At 44.1% G+C, this 18,085-nt stretch overlaps 1 protein-coding gene across 1 annotated transcript in view; it reads left to right on the top strand.

Moving 5' to 3' along the window:
* Nucleotides 1-18,085, top strand: part of RPUSD2 (RNA pseudouridine synthase domain containing 2) — a 159,884-nt gene that overhangs the window by 90,306 nt on the left and 51,493 nt on the right. Inside the window, exon 2 of the mRNA XM_044074183.1 lies at nucleotides 17,901-18,085. This exon is cut by the window's right edge and continues 112 nt beyond it. Coding sequence (XP_043930118.1) covers nucleotides 17,901-18,085 — 185 coding nt within the window. The remainder of the gene's footprint in view (nucleotides 1-17,900) is intronic.

Below are 18,085 nucleotides of genomic sequence, written 5' to 3'. Positions count from 1 at the left end.
TGTAAACACATTCATCATTGTCCCAAAATTCAAAATGCTGACCCTACAGCAACTTCTTCCCATGCTGGGCAAGGAGTGTTGGCTGGTAACTCTAGATCTCAAGGAGGCATACCTGCACGTCCCCATACGACCAAATTGCAGAAGATACCTCAGATTTCTTGCAGGATCAGAGCATTATCAATTCTCAGCATTGCCCTTTGGCTTATCTACTGCGCCCAGAGTATTCACAAAATGCCTGGCATCAGTAATCGCTCATTGCAGGCTACAGGAATCCAAATTTATCCATACCTGGACGACTGCCTGATACAAGTGGACAACAAAAGCAAGCTGACAAAAGACTTACAAAGAGTCATTTGCTTACTACAAGCCCTGGGATACACAGTCAATTTAAAAAGTCAAGACTGATACCATCCCAAACAAGAACATTCTTGGGTGCGGAATTGGACACAGTAAAACAGATGGCATTCCTAACTGCAGAAAAACAAGAACAACTCCTCTTTACTTCTTGGCATTAACAAAGCAGAACAAACTAACAGCAAGGAAAGTACTGCAGGCCTTGGGCTTCATGGCATCATGCATAATCCTGGTCCCCCATGCCAGACTGCATATGAGAAAGCTACAGTGGTACCTAAAGAATTTATGGTCTCAACACAGGCACAGCTTAGAAACCGAAATCCCACTAATCCCATGCCTGAAACAAGAGTTCCTATGGTGGGCTCAAGCATGCCAGTCAAACCCAGGCTTGCCCTTCCACAGCTTTCAAGCAAGCCAAACCATCACAACGGATGCCTCAGACCTCGGTTGGGGGGCACACATGCTGGACAAATGCATACAAGGATTATGGAATCCAGACCAGCTGCACCTGCACATAAATCAAAAAGAAATGCTGGCAGTAAAACTAGCAATCCAGAATTTCAGACCATTCCTCAAAGAAGGCCATTTAATGATAAGGACAGACAACACCACAGTCATGTGGTACATCAACAAACAGGGAGGCACTCATTCATACCCCCTATGCAGAATGACTCTGGACCTTTGGAATATGGCCCTGAGCTACAACATCCAGTTACAGGCAATATTTGTACCGGGAAAAGAAAACATCCTTGCAGACATGTTAAGCAGAACTACCTCGGATGCTCACGGATGGATGCTACACCCGGACATCTTTAAGGCCATCACAAACAAATGGGGAATGCCACAAATAGACCTATTCGCATCCCCACTCAATCACCAGCTCAAGAAATTCTGCACAAGGACATACCACCCACCTGCATGGAAGGTGGACTCTCTATCCTTCAGTTGGAAAGGCCTGACAGCATATGCATTTCCACCTCTTCCTTTGATGCACAAGGTACTACTGAAAATCAAAGAGGAACGTCCAAGGATAATTCTAATAGCTCCAAATTGGCCAAGACAACACTGGTATCCATTACTGAGGAGCATGTCTCGGGGGAGAACGTGGTCACTACCCCTGATGCCTTTGATGTTAACTCAGAACGACTACAACATCATGCATCCAAACCTAAAAACTCTGCAACTGACTGCCTGGACCATCACATAACAGCAACTAACCCAGATTTATCCCAAAGGGTTAAAGACATTATCCTTGAGGCCCGCAGACCTTCAACAAGAAGGAACTATGCAGGAAAATGGAAAAGGTTTGTCATTTGGAGTACTGAAAGAGGAAAAGATGTGTCAAAGATAGATATTGCTAACATCCTGGAGTACTTGGCAGAGCTTCTCCATACAGGCCTGTCCTATTCCTCCATCAAGATACATGCATCAGCTATTTCTGCAGAATACAGCTTGATCCCCTGTCTTCTCACATCCTCTACTCAGGCAGTTCCTCAGAGGAATCAAGAATGTAAAACCTCCTAGGAAACCACCATTACCAGCATGGGACTTGAACTTTGTGCTAGAAAAATTGACACTCCCTCCATTTGAACCAGCAGCAACAGCAGATCTTCAATACCTATCCTGGAAAACTGCTTTCCTACTGGCAATTACTTCAGCAAGAAGGGTTTCGGAACTACAGGCCTTAATGGCAGTACAACCCTTCCTAATCTTCCATCAAGATAGTGTCCATGAGAACTAATCCTACATTTATGCCTAAGGTGGTATCCAGAGTGTCTCTAAACCAGGCAATCCACCTACCTACCTTCTTTCCCAATCCACAGAGCAGGGGGGAAAGACTACTGCATACCTTGGATGTACATAGACAGTTGCGCTACTACCTGGACAGAACCAAGGGCGATAGAAAAACTGACCAGCTTTTAGTAGCTTATGCAACAGGAAGGGAAGGAAAAGCAATTTCCAAACAGACAATCTCCAAGTGGATAGGAAATTGCATAAGATTCTGTTACTCCTACCATGGAAAGCAAATTCCACAGAACATAAGACCTCACTCTACAAGGGCTACAGCCACTACCACAGCTTTCTTACGAGGAGTGGCTACCAAGGACATTATTGAGGCGGCTACTTGGACCTCCGTGCATACATTTGCCAAGCATTACAACTTACCTCTATACTCTAGATCCCGAGCAGGGTTTGCCACTGCTGTATTGCAAGGGATCCTAACTACACCATAATTCTTCTTCCTCCTCCCCTAGTTTGGCTATGGTATTCTACCCATTTGTTAGGACTGCAGATGCATCCTTGAAGGACATAGTACAGTTTTGTACCTACCATAAATGTAGATGTCCGAACAGGATAGCATCTGCAGTCAGGATTACCCACCCTCCTTCCCCTCTGTGGTACTCCTAGGGTATTTACCCTCCTAATAGCTAGCTAGGGGGGATCTCTTATGGTGTATTTGTTTGTATATATGTACATACATGCTTATTTTTTGTGTTTGCCTACTATTTTTTTGGAAACATTGGCATTTATCCAAAATTTAGTTTTCCAAGAGGGCAACTGGCATCTGGGGCAAGAAACACTGAGGAAAATGGCGTCGGCTGATGCCTTTATACCCGAAGACCAGCAGAGATGACGTTGGGTGAAGTGCGACACCAGCCGAGGCCAGACCCAGACTTTGGAATCCGGCCGACCGAAGGGCTGCCTGACGACAGGACAACCCATTTGTTAGGACTGCAGATGCTATCCTGTTCGGACATCTACATTTATGGTAGGTACAAAACTGTACTTTCCTCTCATTCCCTGCCTACAACAGGAGTTTCTTTGGTGGGCAGGGACATGTCACCAAAGCAAGGGACTGTCATTCACTCTACCCCCCTGCCACCCAAACCTAACTACAGACGCATCATACTATGCTTGGGGGGCCCACCTGGCAGGGAGATGCATTCAGGGCAAGTGGAGCCCAAACCAAATGCATCTACATATCAACCAGAAAGAAATGCTAGCTGTTCAGAATGCTCCGACAGCCTTCAAGGAAGTGCTTCATCCAGGACAACTACTGATAAAGATGAATGCCACAGTTATGTGGTACATAAACGAGCAGGGGGGGTACACATTCCTACCCCCTTTGCAGACTAGCCATGGCCTTGTGGAACACAGCCTTGACTTACCAAATACATCTCCAAGCTCAATTCCTGCCAGGAAAGCAAAATACTGTGGCAGAAGACCTAAGCAGAAATCTTATGGACCCGCACGAATGGAAACTGGATCCACAAATCTTCAGCATCTTAACACAGAAATGGGGGAGCCCAGACATAGATCTATTTTCCTCTCCCCAAAATTATCAGTTGGACAAATTCTGCACAAGAACTCCTCACAAAAAAGCATAGAAAGTAGATGCTCTATCCTTCAGCTGGAAAAACCTATCAGTCCTATGCCTTTCCCCGTCTGCCTCTTCTCTCCATGGTCTTACTAAAAATCGGACAGGAAAACCAAAAATGATCCTAATTGCTCCGGACTGGCTTTGCCAGCACTGGTACCCGCTTCTAAGGAACATGTCACACCTTCCTCCATGGTACTTGCCTCAAATACCTCATCTATGGTCTCAGCAGAACTATCAAATTCTGCACACTCAACTCCAAACTCTGAATCTTGCAACACGGCTAATCAACTAATTATTCAAACCACACCTCCCAATAAATCTGTGATGGATGTCATTTTGAAAGTCAGAAGGCCTAGTACTAGAAAATCTTATGCTGATAAATGGAAGAGATTCTGTGCTTGGAACCAAGCAGAAGGAATAGGCACAGCAAAGCCCAATATTCCTCTGATTTTACAATATTTAACTGAGATGCTTGACAAGGGCATATATTTTTCTTCAATAAAAATCCATGCCATTGCCATCTTGGCTCATTACAACACAGGGCCTCCCCACTTTTCTCATCCACTGCTTAAACAGTATCTTAGAGGGGCCAAACATTTAAGGCCTCTCAGAAGAGCACCAACTCCTGCATGTGACCTCAATTTTGTGCTGGAAAAACTCACCCTGCCTCCTTTTGAACCAGCAGCTACTGCGGATATGAAATTTCTATCTTGGAAAACAGCTTTTCTTTTGGCAGTCATTTCAGCAAGAAGGGTTTCAGAACTACAGGCTCTTGTGGAATGGAGCCTTTTATTATATTTTACCTGGACAGGTTGTCCCTCAGGACCAATCCTTCTTTTATGGCTAAGGTGGTATCCAGTGTGGCTCTTAACCAGACCATTCACCTGCCAACATTTTACCCAAATCCACAGAACAAGGGGGGAACGAATTCTGCATTCATTGGATGTACACAGACAACTAAGATTCTACTTAAACAGGACCAAATCTCTAAGAAAGTCTGAGCAATTACTGGTAACATTTGCTGCAGGATCAGAGGGGAAGGCTATATCAAAGCAGACTATTTCTAAATGGGTAAGCCACTGCATTTGTTTTTATTTGCACAATGGTAAACCTGTGCCCAAGGGGATCCGATCACATTCCACCAGGGTTGCCTCTACTTCAGCAGCTTTTCTCAGAGGGGTCCCAACCAAAGACATTCTAGAAGCTGCTACTTGGAGCTCTGTTCATACCTTCACAAAGCATTATCATTTACCTCTCTTCTCCAAATCCAGGGCAGGCTTTGCCACTGCAGTCCTGCAGGGCCTTATAGCCGCTCCTAATCCTCCCATCCATAGCTTTGGGATTCTACCCAAATGTAATGACTGCAACAGTGAAACACGAAGAACATAGTACAGTTGTGTACACTTAACATAAATGTAGATGTTCGAGTGTATTCACTGTTGGAGTCCGGGTTACCCACCCGCCATCCCCCATTCTATATCTTTTCTTCACTATACTCAAAAGCCTTTGTATTTGCTTTTTGTTGAAGGTAAAGTTTGTTTCTGAAAGTGCATTTACATATTTACTGTTTGTTTATATATATTTTTGCTCCCCATTTGGGGGGCACCTGATATCTGGGGCAAGAAAAACTGAATAAAATGGCGTTGGCTGCATGATGTTCTTCGTGTTTCAGTGTTTCAGTCATTACATTTGGGTAATCCTGCTGGCAGGTTGCCCTCAGCTGGCTTGAATTCCAAAGTCTTGGGTCCTATGTCGGTTGCTGTCACCCCTTCCCTGGCGTCAAGTCATCAGGGGTGTGAAAGCAGCAGCAGACGCCATTTTCTTCAGTCTTTCTTGCTGTGCGGTGCCCGAAGCAGAAGCAGTTCGCAAGTGCCGGTTGGCCGACTCCTGAAATTTTCATATTCGAGTTTCAGAACCAAAGTCTTCAAACTAAAGCTAAGTACCCTGTTGGGGAAAGTTTTTCTTGCTCCTTACCGATGTCAGAAAAAGTTAATAATTGTATTACTTGTGGAAAGCAAATACCTCATAAGGATTTTCATTCTTACTGTATTCCTTTGCCTAGGCCCTGATCACAACATTACTGGTTGTTGGTTTTGTACTAGATTTAACCAACGCACTATTAAGCGTTGGTATAATTTTGCTTGAAAGTATTTTGGTAGCCGGTTTAATTATCCTAAAATGTTGTCGGATAGCCATCCGACTACCGGAGTTTACAAAAAACGCAAAGAAATGGATAGAGAAAAACAACCGAAGCCCAAAACCGACGACGGAACTTCTAAGCCAGTCGCTGGTTCGCCGGTTCTCAGTGAGGCGCTTTCGCAGCCCCTGACAACTGCTACTTTAGAGTCGCAGGCTGCTACCGATTCCCACGTGGAGTCGGCCATGCCGCTGAATACTCAAAGTATTGGAGCCTCGGATGCTAACCCTCAGATGGGTCCAGAGCCTCTGAGCAGGTGCCGGCTTCTGAGGGTGTATTCAGACCTCAACATCTTTACATTAAAACGACTTCAGCTTTAAAGACAAAGACTAAAGCATCTTCTAGAGCAAAGAAACAAACTCATGAGCCACATGTACATGCCTCCATGCCCAAAAAACAGATCATCAAAGTGGCCGAAGACTCGATTACCTTGATCAAGGGTTCCCATCCCCCTCCTGATAAGAGGCCTAGGCAAGACACTGACTATGAATCTTCAGATCAGGTTTCTATTTCTTCTGATTCCTCTTCTGATCAGGGATAAATTCTTTACCCCCCATGAGGATTCTGATGCTGAAGAATCTATACCTTCAGCATCCCCTCCTGAGGATTATTCCTTTGGGGATACCATGAGGGGGCATTTTCACTGGAAAGCCAAGATTTTTCAGAATCTAAGAGGCTCAGGGATTTCCTTTTACTACCACAGCACAGGCCTCTAGCCATTCCCTCTGTGTTAGACATTGTAGATGTCTTTTCTGAGTCTAGTTTGACCCCTGACTCCTTACCCTCCAGCTCCTGTTAAGCCTGACTGATATTACAGGGTCCCTGACTCTCACAAATTTATTTTTAAAAACCCTGCTGCTGACCCATAAACTATTTCACAGGGTTCAAAGGGAATTAATGCCTCGACAGCAAAAAACCCAACCCCCTCTGACAGAGATTCAAGGGCACTGGATAGATGGGGAAAAAGGTTTACACATCTGCAACTTTGGCTATAAGGGCCTTAAACTGTCAGTTTCATATGCTCAAGTATCAGCAACATCTCATGGGATTGCTTAAACAGAAAATGATGTTAAATTCAGAATGTGCTGAAAACAAGGAAATGCAGGATTTATTGCATGCAGCTGAACAAGTTGGAAAGCATACTTTGCAATGTGGTTTTGATTCTTTGGAGGCCTCCTGCAGGTCCGCAGTTACGGGTTCTGTAATTAGGAGGCATGCTTTGTTAAAGGAACAAAATCTGCCTGATCATGTTAAAGTTAAGTTACTAGATGCACCTTTACAGCATGATACTTTGTTTAGTGTTAAGGCAGAAGAGGTGTTAAAGAAAATGGAAGACAAAGCTAAATCTATGCAAACTGTTAAAGATTTTTTTTTACAAGTACAGCCACCTAGGTTTAGTAAACACTGGCCTACTAAGAATTGGTCCTTTCCTGTGTCAGGCAGACCTCAAAGGGGCAGATCCAGACGCCCTAGGGGCAGATCCCAGGCGCAAGGTTCTTATAAGTCAAAACAATGGGGTGCCTCTACCTCCAAAGCTGGAGAAGATAAAGCACAAACATACAGAAAGAAGTCCCAATGACTTTCCCCTGCCTGCACCAAGCACTTATCTTCTGGCAGCACCCTTAGGGGGAAAATTAGCACTTTTTGCTCAAAATTGGCACATTGTAACCCAGGACAAGTGGGTTCTAAAAATAGTGTCACAAGGCTACAAATTCCATTTCCATACTCTGCCAAAGGCAAACGGCTGGCCAGACCTGCCACAAAATCAATGGGCAGAGGCACAAAAACAAGTTTCATCTCTCATGGACTTGGAGGCCATTCAGCAAGTACCAGAGCAAGAGCAGGGACAAGGATTTTACTCAAGACTGTTCTTGGTACCCAGAAAGGACAAGGCCTGGAGGCCGATACTGGACCTATTTATTCTGAACACATTCCTGGATATTCCAAAATTCAAAATGTTGACTTTGCAGCAGCTTCTGCTGGGCAAGAATGCTTGGCTTGTGACTTTAGACCTAAAAGAGGCACACTTGCATGTTCCAGTCAGACAATCGTGCAGAAGATACCTCAGATTCAAGGCTGGTTCAATGCATTGCCAATTCTCTGCACTGCCCTTTGGCTTATCTACTGCGCCCAGGGTCTTTACAAAGTGCCTGGCAGCAGTAATTGCATTCTGCAGAACAAGAGGAATACAGATATATCCTCACTTGGACGACTGTCTAATTCAAGCAGAGAACAAGGACATTCTTCTTCAACATCTGGCATTTGTGAAAAGACTTCTAACATGCCTAGGGTACACAGTCAACGAAAAGAAATCAAAACTAGTACCCTCTCAAAGAGATAACATTATTGGATGCAAGCTTGAATACAACTGCCCAGATGGTTTATATCACGCCAGACAAAGGCAACTGACTACCTATTTCAAAATGTTGGCAACAAAGGCTTTGGGCTTCATGGCATCCTGCATCCTACTAATTCCATGTGTAAGACTGCATATGAGGAAACTTCAATGGTACCTAACAAGTGTTTGGGCTCAACATTGCCACAGCCTGGAAACAATAGGTTCATAGGTTCATACTAGGCTATCTGCCCTAGGGCATTTATAAGCCTAGTCAGAGTGTGTTTGGCTTTCGCCACCCATTTTAAATTAATTTTGCTATGCCCTGTTTCGAGGTTAGTATACTGTGCCTCTGTCTAACAGTGATACAGAAGTGATACCCGGGGTAAACCTACGATCTCCCATCCACTCATTCCTCTTGAAGAGAGTCAATGAGGGACTCTGCCTAACCTGGACTGGGATTTTATTCCAGAGTGAAGGGAGCCTCTGGGTTATGAATCTGTCCCTCCAGCATATCCTATTTATTTCAGTGCTGAGGTTCAAGTCTCTCGAGCACGTAGCTCAATGGGATTTGGATTTTCTGAGGTGCAGCATGTCCATTAATTCCGCGTTGGACGTGACTTTATACGTCAGGCACAGATCGCCTCTGAGCAGGCGGTATCCCACTGAGTAGAGCTGAAGTTTCTTTAACCGGGCAGCATATGGCATCTGTTTGAGCCGTTTGATCCTCTTGGTGAGGTACTTTTGGGGTTTTTCCAGTTGCTGCAGGTGTCTGGTAAGGTGCATCCCAAAAGGGGCATTGTACTCGATTATGGGCCTGATGAGGTATGAGTAAAGAGGCATGATGACCTCCCCTGATCTAGATGTGAATCCCTTCGTGATTAGGTGGGCTATATAAAATGTTTTTCTAACCACTTTGGCCACGTGGTTGTCAAATGAGAGATTGCTATCAACTTGGGTCCCCAGGTCCCTAATTACTTCTTCTGTACTTAATGGATTACCACCTATGTGGTAATTTGTGGGCAATTTGTTTTTGCCTGAGGGGATGACTATACACTTTTTGGCGTTTAGCTTGAGGCCATGGCTCTGGCACCAGTTGTCTGTTTCTATGAGGCCTTTTGGAGTATGCTTGTGTCAGCTGGAGAGTTGATTATGGTGCCCAGTTTGCAGTCATCTGCGAACTTGGTCAGCCACAGTCCTTCCCTGTTGGCCTGTACCTCCAAGAAGTATATACCAAACGAGAGGTCCCAGGACTGAGCCTTGTGGGACGCCACTTGTAACTGGTTTGGAGTCTGACATGCCTCCAGCAATTCTAACCATGTGGGTTCTGTCCTTGAGCCAGTTTGCAACCCATCTAGTGACATAGGGGTTTATATTTAAGCTGGTGAGCTTATCTATAATGCCCGAGTGGAGTATTGTATCGAAGGCTTTTGCGAGGTCCAGGCAGGCTGTGTGGACCACCTTCCCCTCGTCAATGGTCTTGGTGACTGTTTCAAAGAAATCAACCAGGTTTAAGAGGCAGGATCTGCCCTTAACAAAGCCGAACTGGGTAGGATCCAGTGTCTGTAGGTCCCCAATATCTTTATTTATGAGGTCCATGATGATGATACTTTCCATAGCTTTGCAGACCAAGCTAGTCAGGCTTATGGGGCGATAGTTTCCAGTATCCGTTGAGGCACCACCTTTGTGGAGAGGGACCACTGTTGCTGTACGCCACTCTTTGGGTACATATCCTGTAGTAAGGCTGAGATTGAACAGTCGTTTTATGTTTGGGTTTAGCTCTTCATGGAGTTCATGTAGGACGCAGCCCGGGACACCATCTGGGCCGTATTTTCCACAGGCCTGGGGCTTTGAAGGATTCCATCTCAGTTTTGAGGAGTGTGAAATTTGCTTTAGAGAAGTTTTTCACTGTGGTTTTCTGGGCAGGGGGTGAGGTCGGATGTGAATATCCAGTGAGATTAGTTTATGGTCTGATCTTACCAGTGAGGGATACACTTCTGGTCTGGAGCATAGAGTCCCCATGTTGGTGATGATCAGGTCCAGTATGTTTTCCCCTCTTGTGGGAGTGGTAATAAGTTGTTCCATACCATTTGAGTTTATAAATTCTAGGAACCTTTGGGCTAGGGTGTTGGAGCTAGAGTAATGCTCCCAGTCTGTTTGGGTAGTTGAAGTCGCCCAATATAATGGTGTTTGGAGAGACCTTCATATTTTCCAGTGTTCTCAGGAAGGCCGAGTGGGGTTCCTGGGTTTTGAAGGGTGGTCTGTAGCAGGCTATAAACTGGAAGGCAATTTTACCCACTGTTAGTTGCACATGGATAGTCTGTGATGCTTCGTGCTGTGCCACCAACCTGGAGGTGTGGGTATCTTTGACGAATATTGATACTCCCCCTCCTTTTGTGGTTCGGTCCAAGTTTTGGGGCTGAAAAGCATGGTATGAGGTATAACCTGGTAGTGCTGGGGTGCTCTCGGGAGCCTTGAACCAGGTTTCTGTTACTGCACAGATATCGATGTTCTCCATGCTAAGGAGAGTTTCGAGTGCGTGCATCTTGAAGTTTAGACTTCTGGCGTTGAGTAGCATTACTCTTAGTTTCTTATCCCTTGTGATACCTATGGAGGTGGGTTTGTCTTTTCAGCCCTGCCTAAAAAAGGCACTATGGGGGTAGCAAGAGCCTTTGCCAATATCCGAAAGCCCAGGGGTGACAGGTGCAAGCCGTCCCTAGCGAAGCATCGTGGCTTGTCGAGCATGTCATCCCAGGCTGACAGGCATTGGCTCCCCTTTGAATGACACCAATACTTAAGCCAATTGTTGAAATTGATCATCTTGTCTTCATGTTGTGGCATCATTCTTGGTGAGCGTAAGATGCTACTCAAGGTCAGGGTCATACCGGCCTGGGCTACATGCTCCGAGAGCTCCTCTATGTCTCTTTGCATGTAGTCCAGGGAGGTACGTCTCGGGTCATTCACACCAGCATGGACACTGACTGAGTCATATTTGTACTTGCCTTGGAGTGACCTGAGTGCTTGTGTTGTGGCAGATCCTAGCGCCCAACAGGCAGCTCACCGTGACCTTCTCCTTGTTCAGCCTGGTGAGCGGGATGTCAGTGTGCCTGACAATAGAGTCACCTATTACAAGTGCATCAGGTGTGTTGTTTAGCCTTAAGGGCTGTGACTGTTCGGCACACTGGCTTTGTGAACTGTGTGTTGCACACGTTTTGTTTTGTTTTGTTTTGGGGTAGCGGTTGCTTGCGTGTCTGCTTTGGAGGTCTCTGCTGCTTAGGCAGATTTTTATTTAGAGCCTCAGAGTATGTTTTCTTGTGTTTATGTGTTTGGTTTGCTGTCGTGGTAGGTCTGTGTGAGACTGGAATTGTAGTGAGTGTGGTTTCCATCTCCTCCTGACTGGTTATGCCAGTACAGAGTTGAGAGAGCGTAGCCTCCAGTTTGGCTATATGGTTGCATCTCTCGCTTGTGTTGGAATTTGTTGGGAGGAGGAGAGGGTTGTCTGTGTACATGAGGCAGTTGTAACATTGCCTCAAGATTCCCAGATTCACTAGCTGGACCGGAGAGGAGATTGACAACTGACATTTGCACATGCTAGAATAGTATTGGGAATTCCTTTATAATTGAAAAAAAGGGCCAATGGGGAACAAGGTACTCAAGGGGAGTTTGTGAGGGTGTAGTGCTTTTAATTTTTTAGTGCTAACTTATATAATTTCTTTAGTGAGCAATTGCCAGGTAACTTAAATGCAATGTGTTACAGGTAACTTAAATGCAAAAACGACAAACAGTAACTTTCTTTCAAGTGAAACAAGGAAATAAGTACAGTAAGCAATGCAGATATCACTAGGGATCCACAGAAGCGCTGAAAAGCTGCGTTTTAGGTGGAATTGGCTTTTCAAGGAAATAACAAGCAAACAAACAATAAGCATACAAACAAAGCTAGATTCGGCAGGCCTGGATCTAGTCTATGCTACAGCAAACATTCCCTGCCTGCAACATGAGTTCCGATGGTGGGCAAAGACTTGTCACCAGAACAAGGGATAGCCATTCGCATTACCCCCAGCCAGGCAGACACTAACAACGGATGCATCAGATTATGCCTGGTGGGCCCACATGGCAGGAAGATGCATTCAGGGCACATGGACCTCAAACCAAATGCATCTACATATCAATCAAAAAGAGATGCTAGCTGTTCAAAATGCCCTGACAGCCTTCAAGGACCTAATTCATCCGGGACAACTACTGATAAAGATAGAAAACACCACGGTCATGTGGTATATAAACAAGAAGCGGGGGGGGGGCACACATTCTTACGCCCTTTGCAGACTAGCCATGACATTGTGGGACACAGCTTTGACTTGCCAAGTGCATCTGCAGGTACAATTCCTGCCAGGAAAGGAAAATGCTCTGGCAGACTAAGCAGAAACCTCCTGGATCCCCACGAGTGGCAGCTGGATCCACAAGCCTTCAGCATGATAACAAGGAAATGGGGATGCCCGGACATAGATCTGTTTGCCTCCCCTCACATCTACCAACTAAAAAGATTCTGCACAAGGACTTATCACAGACAAGCCTGGAATGTGGACGTCCTATCTTTCAGCTGGAAATCCCTATCCGTATATGCCTTTTCTCCACTGCCTCTCCTCCCCAAGGTACTCCTAAAGGTCAGACAGGAGAAGTCAAAGATGATACTGATTGCCCCAGACTGGCCCCGCCAGTACTGGTATCCAGTCCTAAGGAACTTGTCTCTATGCCCAGCTTGGACCTTACCTCAATTACCTCGTCTAATGTCCCAGCAAAACAATCGGATCCTGCACAGTCAACTCAGGACATTAAACCTGGCAGCATGGTGGATAATGTAGCCATACAAAAAACACCTGTCAGTAAAGCTGTGATGGATGTCATTCTGGAAGCCAGAAGGCCTAGTACTAGAAAGTCTTATGCTGGAAAATGGAAGAGATTCTGTGCTTGGAACCTGGCACAAGGAACTGATACAACTGTACCAAATATTCCTCAGATTTTGCAATACTTAACTGAGATGCTGGACAGAGGCCTATCTTTTTCATCAATTAAAATTCATGCCTTTGCCATTTCGGCTCATTACAGTACATAGCCACCAATTTTTTCTCTTTCTCATCCTTTATTAAAGCAGTACGTTAGAGGAGCCAAAAATTTAAGGACTCCAAGGAGATCACCAATACCTGCATGGGACCTCAACTATGTCTTGGAAAAGCTCACCCTGCCTCCTTTTGAGCCAGCTGCTACTGCTGATATAAAGTTTTTATCTTGGAAAACAGCTCTGCTCCTAGCAATTACTTCTGCAAGATGAGCTTCAGAGCTACAGTCGCTCATGGCTGTCGAACCTTTTATCATTTTTTATCCAGACAGGGTCTGTCTGAGGACAAACCCAACATTTATGCCTAAAGTGGTGTCCAGTATGGCTCTTAACCAAACTATTCATCTGCCAACTTTTTATCCAAATCCACAGAACAACGGGGAGAGAATTCTGCACTCTTTGGACGTACACAGACCGCTTAGATTCTACTTTGACAGAAACAAAGCTTTCAGAAAGACAGAACAATTACTAGTGGCATATGCTGCAGGATCACAAGGAAAGGCTATCTCAAAGCAGACTATTTCTAAGTGGATAGGTCACTGCATTCATTTCTGCTATTTACACCATGGCAAGCCAGTGCCTAAGGGCATTAGGCCACATTCCACCAGAGCTGCAGCCACTTCAGCAGCCTTTCTGAGGGGAGTACCAACCAGAGACATTTTAGAGGCGGCTACTTGGAGTTCATTGCACACCTTTACAAAGCATTATCATCTGCCAGTCTACTCTAAATCCAGGGCAGGCTTTGCCACTGCAGTTCTGCAGGGCCTCCTAGTCGCTCCTAATGCTGTTTAGCTCCAGCCTCCCAACCATGGCTTTGGGACTCTACCCAAATGTAATGACTGCAACTGTGAAACACGAAGAACATAGTACAGTTGTGTACACTTACCATAAATGTAGAAGCTCGAGTGTATTCACTGTTGCAGTCCAGGTTACCCACTCGCCACCCCCCTTTTTTTTCTATGGATCTTAACTTTCCTTCTCTGATTGACATCTGGGGCAAGAAAAACTGAAGAAAATGGTGTTGGCTGCTTCTTTTATACCTCTGACGACCTGACATCAGGGAAGGGGCAACAGCAGCTGACACAGGACCCAAGACTTTGGAATTCAGGCTGGCTGAGGGCAACCTGCCAGCAGGATTACCCAAATGTAATGACTGCAATAGTGAATACACTCTAACATCTACATTTATGGTAAGTGTACACAACTGTACTTTCTTGTGCTAAGAGGTTGAGATGTATGCTTAAAAACCATTAAAGTAAGTTATATCATGGGTCCTTATGGTGTCCCAGTAATAATAAATGATTTGAGAGATTCTTACTTACAGGTTTTGTGCCATCAGATATGAAAGAATCACTAGTAGTACTGTTGTATAAGGGGCAGAATAAGCAGCAAAGTCTAGTAGCCTATATTGGGAAATATTGTGAGAAATGACTATTAAATATAATGGGGGAAAAAAAGATAAACTCACGACTATGTAACGTACTAGTGGACATTAAGTAACATTGCACATTAACAAATCTACTAGTTGTATGAGCTGGCAAGTGTGGCGAATGATGAAAGGTGGTGCTGTTGTTAGTTATACCTGGACATTGCAAAGGCTTTTAATACACTGCCCCATAACCGCATCTTAGAAGCCATAAAAATACAAGGTGTTCAATCCATATAGTAAAATGTATTGGGTACAACACTAGGTATGGTTTTTGCTACATTTTAGCACAATTTTGGGACTATTTACAGGTTTTTAAATATTTTCTTATGTAATTTCTGAGTTTTACCACATGGGGTCTGACATCTTGAAGTAATTCTGATTTGTTTGGTCTGTCTCTAGGTATCCCACAATGCAGTGCTTGTCTGTTAAAAAAAAAAAAAATTACATCATACATCCTGCCACTGCATTGATTTTACATGGTGGTACCGTTGTTAACCTCACAGCAAGAGGTTCTCCCGTTCGATTCTCGGTTTGGCTTGGGAATGCCTTCTGCGTGGAGTCTGCATGTCCTCCCCACGGTTCGGTAGCATTCGAGAGACATGCGTGCGTAATGGGCGTGCCTTCATTGAAGGTTGGGCGTCGAGCTGGCACCTCGGCGTTTTGTAAAAAATCTATTGCCAATCATTAGCGGACTGGAGTTCCGCTGTGGCTACCCCTTACCGGGAAAAAGCCGAAAGACAAACAAAGAAACTCTGCTGTCTTTCAGTCAGTTAGTTTTAAGTAACATTTCATGCCAGTCAGTGACTACTTAAAACACAAACAGTGTAAATGCCACAGAACAGACATTTAAAGTGCTTTTTTACTGCTGCTGCTTTTTACAATGGCTAAACTGCATTCTTTTGTGAAGTCTGAATTGTACTACTTTGAGTTATCTCCCATCACCTTTCACGCCTAACTTCCCTAGTTGTCAAAGTGCTAATGGTAACTTGAGCTGTTACCTGCTGTGATTGACTGCTCACAGCAGGAGACTTGTCTCCTGTACTTTTTCCTTGTTCTAGCCTTTACTTTTTGTATGGGTAGGGGAAGAACTGAGGAGCTGTGACATCACAGCATAGGTGGGTTTTTAGGATGGTAGTGGTGATGTCAGTTTGGGGAGGGGAATGGCCAGAAAGCTACCTGTATTCAGTGACCTTGATGACATCAGTGAATTGGCGACTGCAACAAGCTTTTCAAGGGCAGGACAAAAGTCTTTTGAAAGTGAAACCACCACAGTACAGTAAGGCACTGTTCTAGTAGAGAGAAACAGTGAATTTAAAATATTTTAAATGCTGTGTTTGTTCATAGCAGGGACATTAAATAGGGAGAAAAAAAGACAGAGAAGTTGAACATTTAATAATACAATCCCATTGTTGTCCTTTATGATCCATTCTTATTGGATAAAGATGAGTTAGAACAACTTGGATATTTTAAAGATCTTGAAGTAATGGTAAATGATAGATGAGCAATTAAAGAACCATGTGAGAAGTATAGTAAACTGTGCAGGGTTATCAAGGTATAAGAGACTTGGCTACAGTGACGGAACTTTATGAAACCTTGATAATGCTAATCTTTGACTATGATGCACCCACCCAGGCTCAATGCATCTTTATTGGAAGATACATTGTCAGTGGTTTCAAGAAGCTTAAAGCATAGTACAGAGGCAGCACTAAAGAAAAAATAAAATAAGATTAAGTAAAGGAACGTGTACTCTCCCGTGAAGAAAGGAGGTCATAATAGAAATGTCCAAATACCTTGCACATGAGCAGAGGTTCACTGACATTACCTTTTCAGGAAAAGTAATGAAGTGGGGCAAACTTCATACATAGACAAGTGAGACTGAAGTAGTTCGAGCAAGGCCTTACGTGCACACACACATTCACTGACTGCATGGTACTTGCATGGAACAAACATCCCAAGATGTGCTACAGACAAAAATATTGGGACATCCAAGAATGTGTAGGGTACATAACAGAGGCTTTAGTAGGTGAAGATAATCACAAGGACCATGAGAAGAATAATTGCAGGCACAACCTTGTGAGGTCTTTAAATGGAGGACCCCTACTATGTGAACACCGTAGTAATAAATGGTATTCATTTTGTTGTGTACTTGTGATGTATGGTCTTCAAACCAAAATCCCTTTGTACTGCAGAATACTGTAATGGTGTTTGTAGTGCATCCTGCTCCCTTCCTGCACGTGTAAGAGGAAAAATACTTTGCCATTTCCTTCAATAACTTAAACAGTGCAAGAATACTTTTCTTGTATTGTAGCCTTTTTGTGTAAGCTAATTGTGATGTGCAGTGTGAAAATGTAGAGCACCTTATTCTATACAACTGTTAAACACAACAAGGTGCATGCTTAGATGCAATAGTTTCCTTAACCTAACAGGAGACTGATGTCCAGTTAGGAAGCATTGTGAAACAGGTCAGCTTTTCTGTTTAGAAATGTACTGTGGCTTTAGGGTTTGGAAGCTGGTATTGATGTAAAGGATAAACATACATAGTAGTAGTGCTTCTTTTTTGTACCATAGACTTGCCCCTATCCAAGGCCAAAAAAAAGTAACATACAAACACTTCCAGATAGATGAAGTGTATGCTAAGCACTCATCCACAGATGCAGGTTTCTATACAAACTCTTCATGAGAAGTGTGTAGAAGAAATAAATGGCTGTTCCTGTAGACAGTATGTCAGAAAATTGTTTCCACGTTCTTGAGAAAACTAAATGAGCAGTTCTGACAGATACGGGGGGAAGCTCGGGGTCTCCGAGGTGTAGGAATGGAAACCTAGCGGAAAACTTAACCCTAAAAATTAGCTAGAGATATTTAACATTATGGAACAAGCTATACTGCTCCTGATTTGTGTGGGGTGGATACTAGTAGTGGATCTTTTAGCCTGCTACGTCACTATAAAATGCTTTCAAGCCTTTTAAGAGTCGCACATTTGGCCACATTTTATATATCCTTGACCAGAATGCATAGCTGTCTGACATGTGTTATTTGATATGTAAAGTTTGGGGAAAGTACTGTTTTTTTTTCATTTACTTCTAATTCCAGAATAATGATTTCATGAGAAACACAGTGCACAGACATGAGCCACCAGTCACAGCCCAGCCAATAGAGGTCCTGGTTAATAACGAGGATGTTGTGGTGGTTGACAAACCCTCGTCCCTGCCTGTGCATCCATGTGGGCGGTTTAGGCATAACACTGTTATCTTCATCCTTGGGAAGGAGCGTGGTCT

This window comes from Protopterus annectens, chromosome 6.part0 (assembly GCF_019279795.1).
Source record: "Protopterus annectens isolate FY-2018-M chromosome 6.part0, PAN1.0, whole genome shotgun sequence".
Classification (NCBI taxonomy): Eukaryota; Metazoa; Chordata; order Ceratodontiformes; family Protopteridae; genus Protopterus; species Protopterus annectens.
Note: the sequence above shows the minus strand (reverse complement) of the source record. Positions and strands in the feature narration are given on the sequence as shown.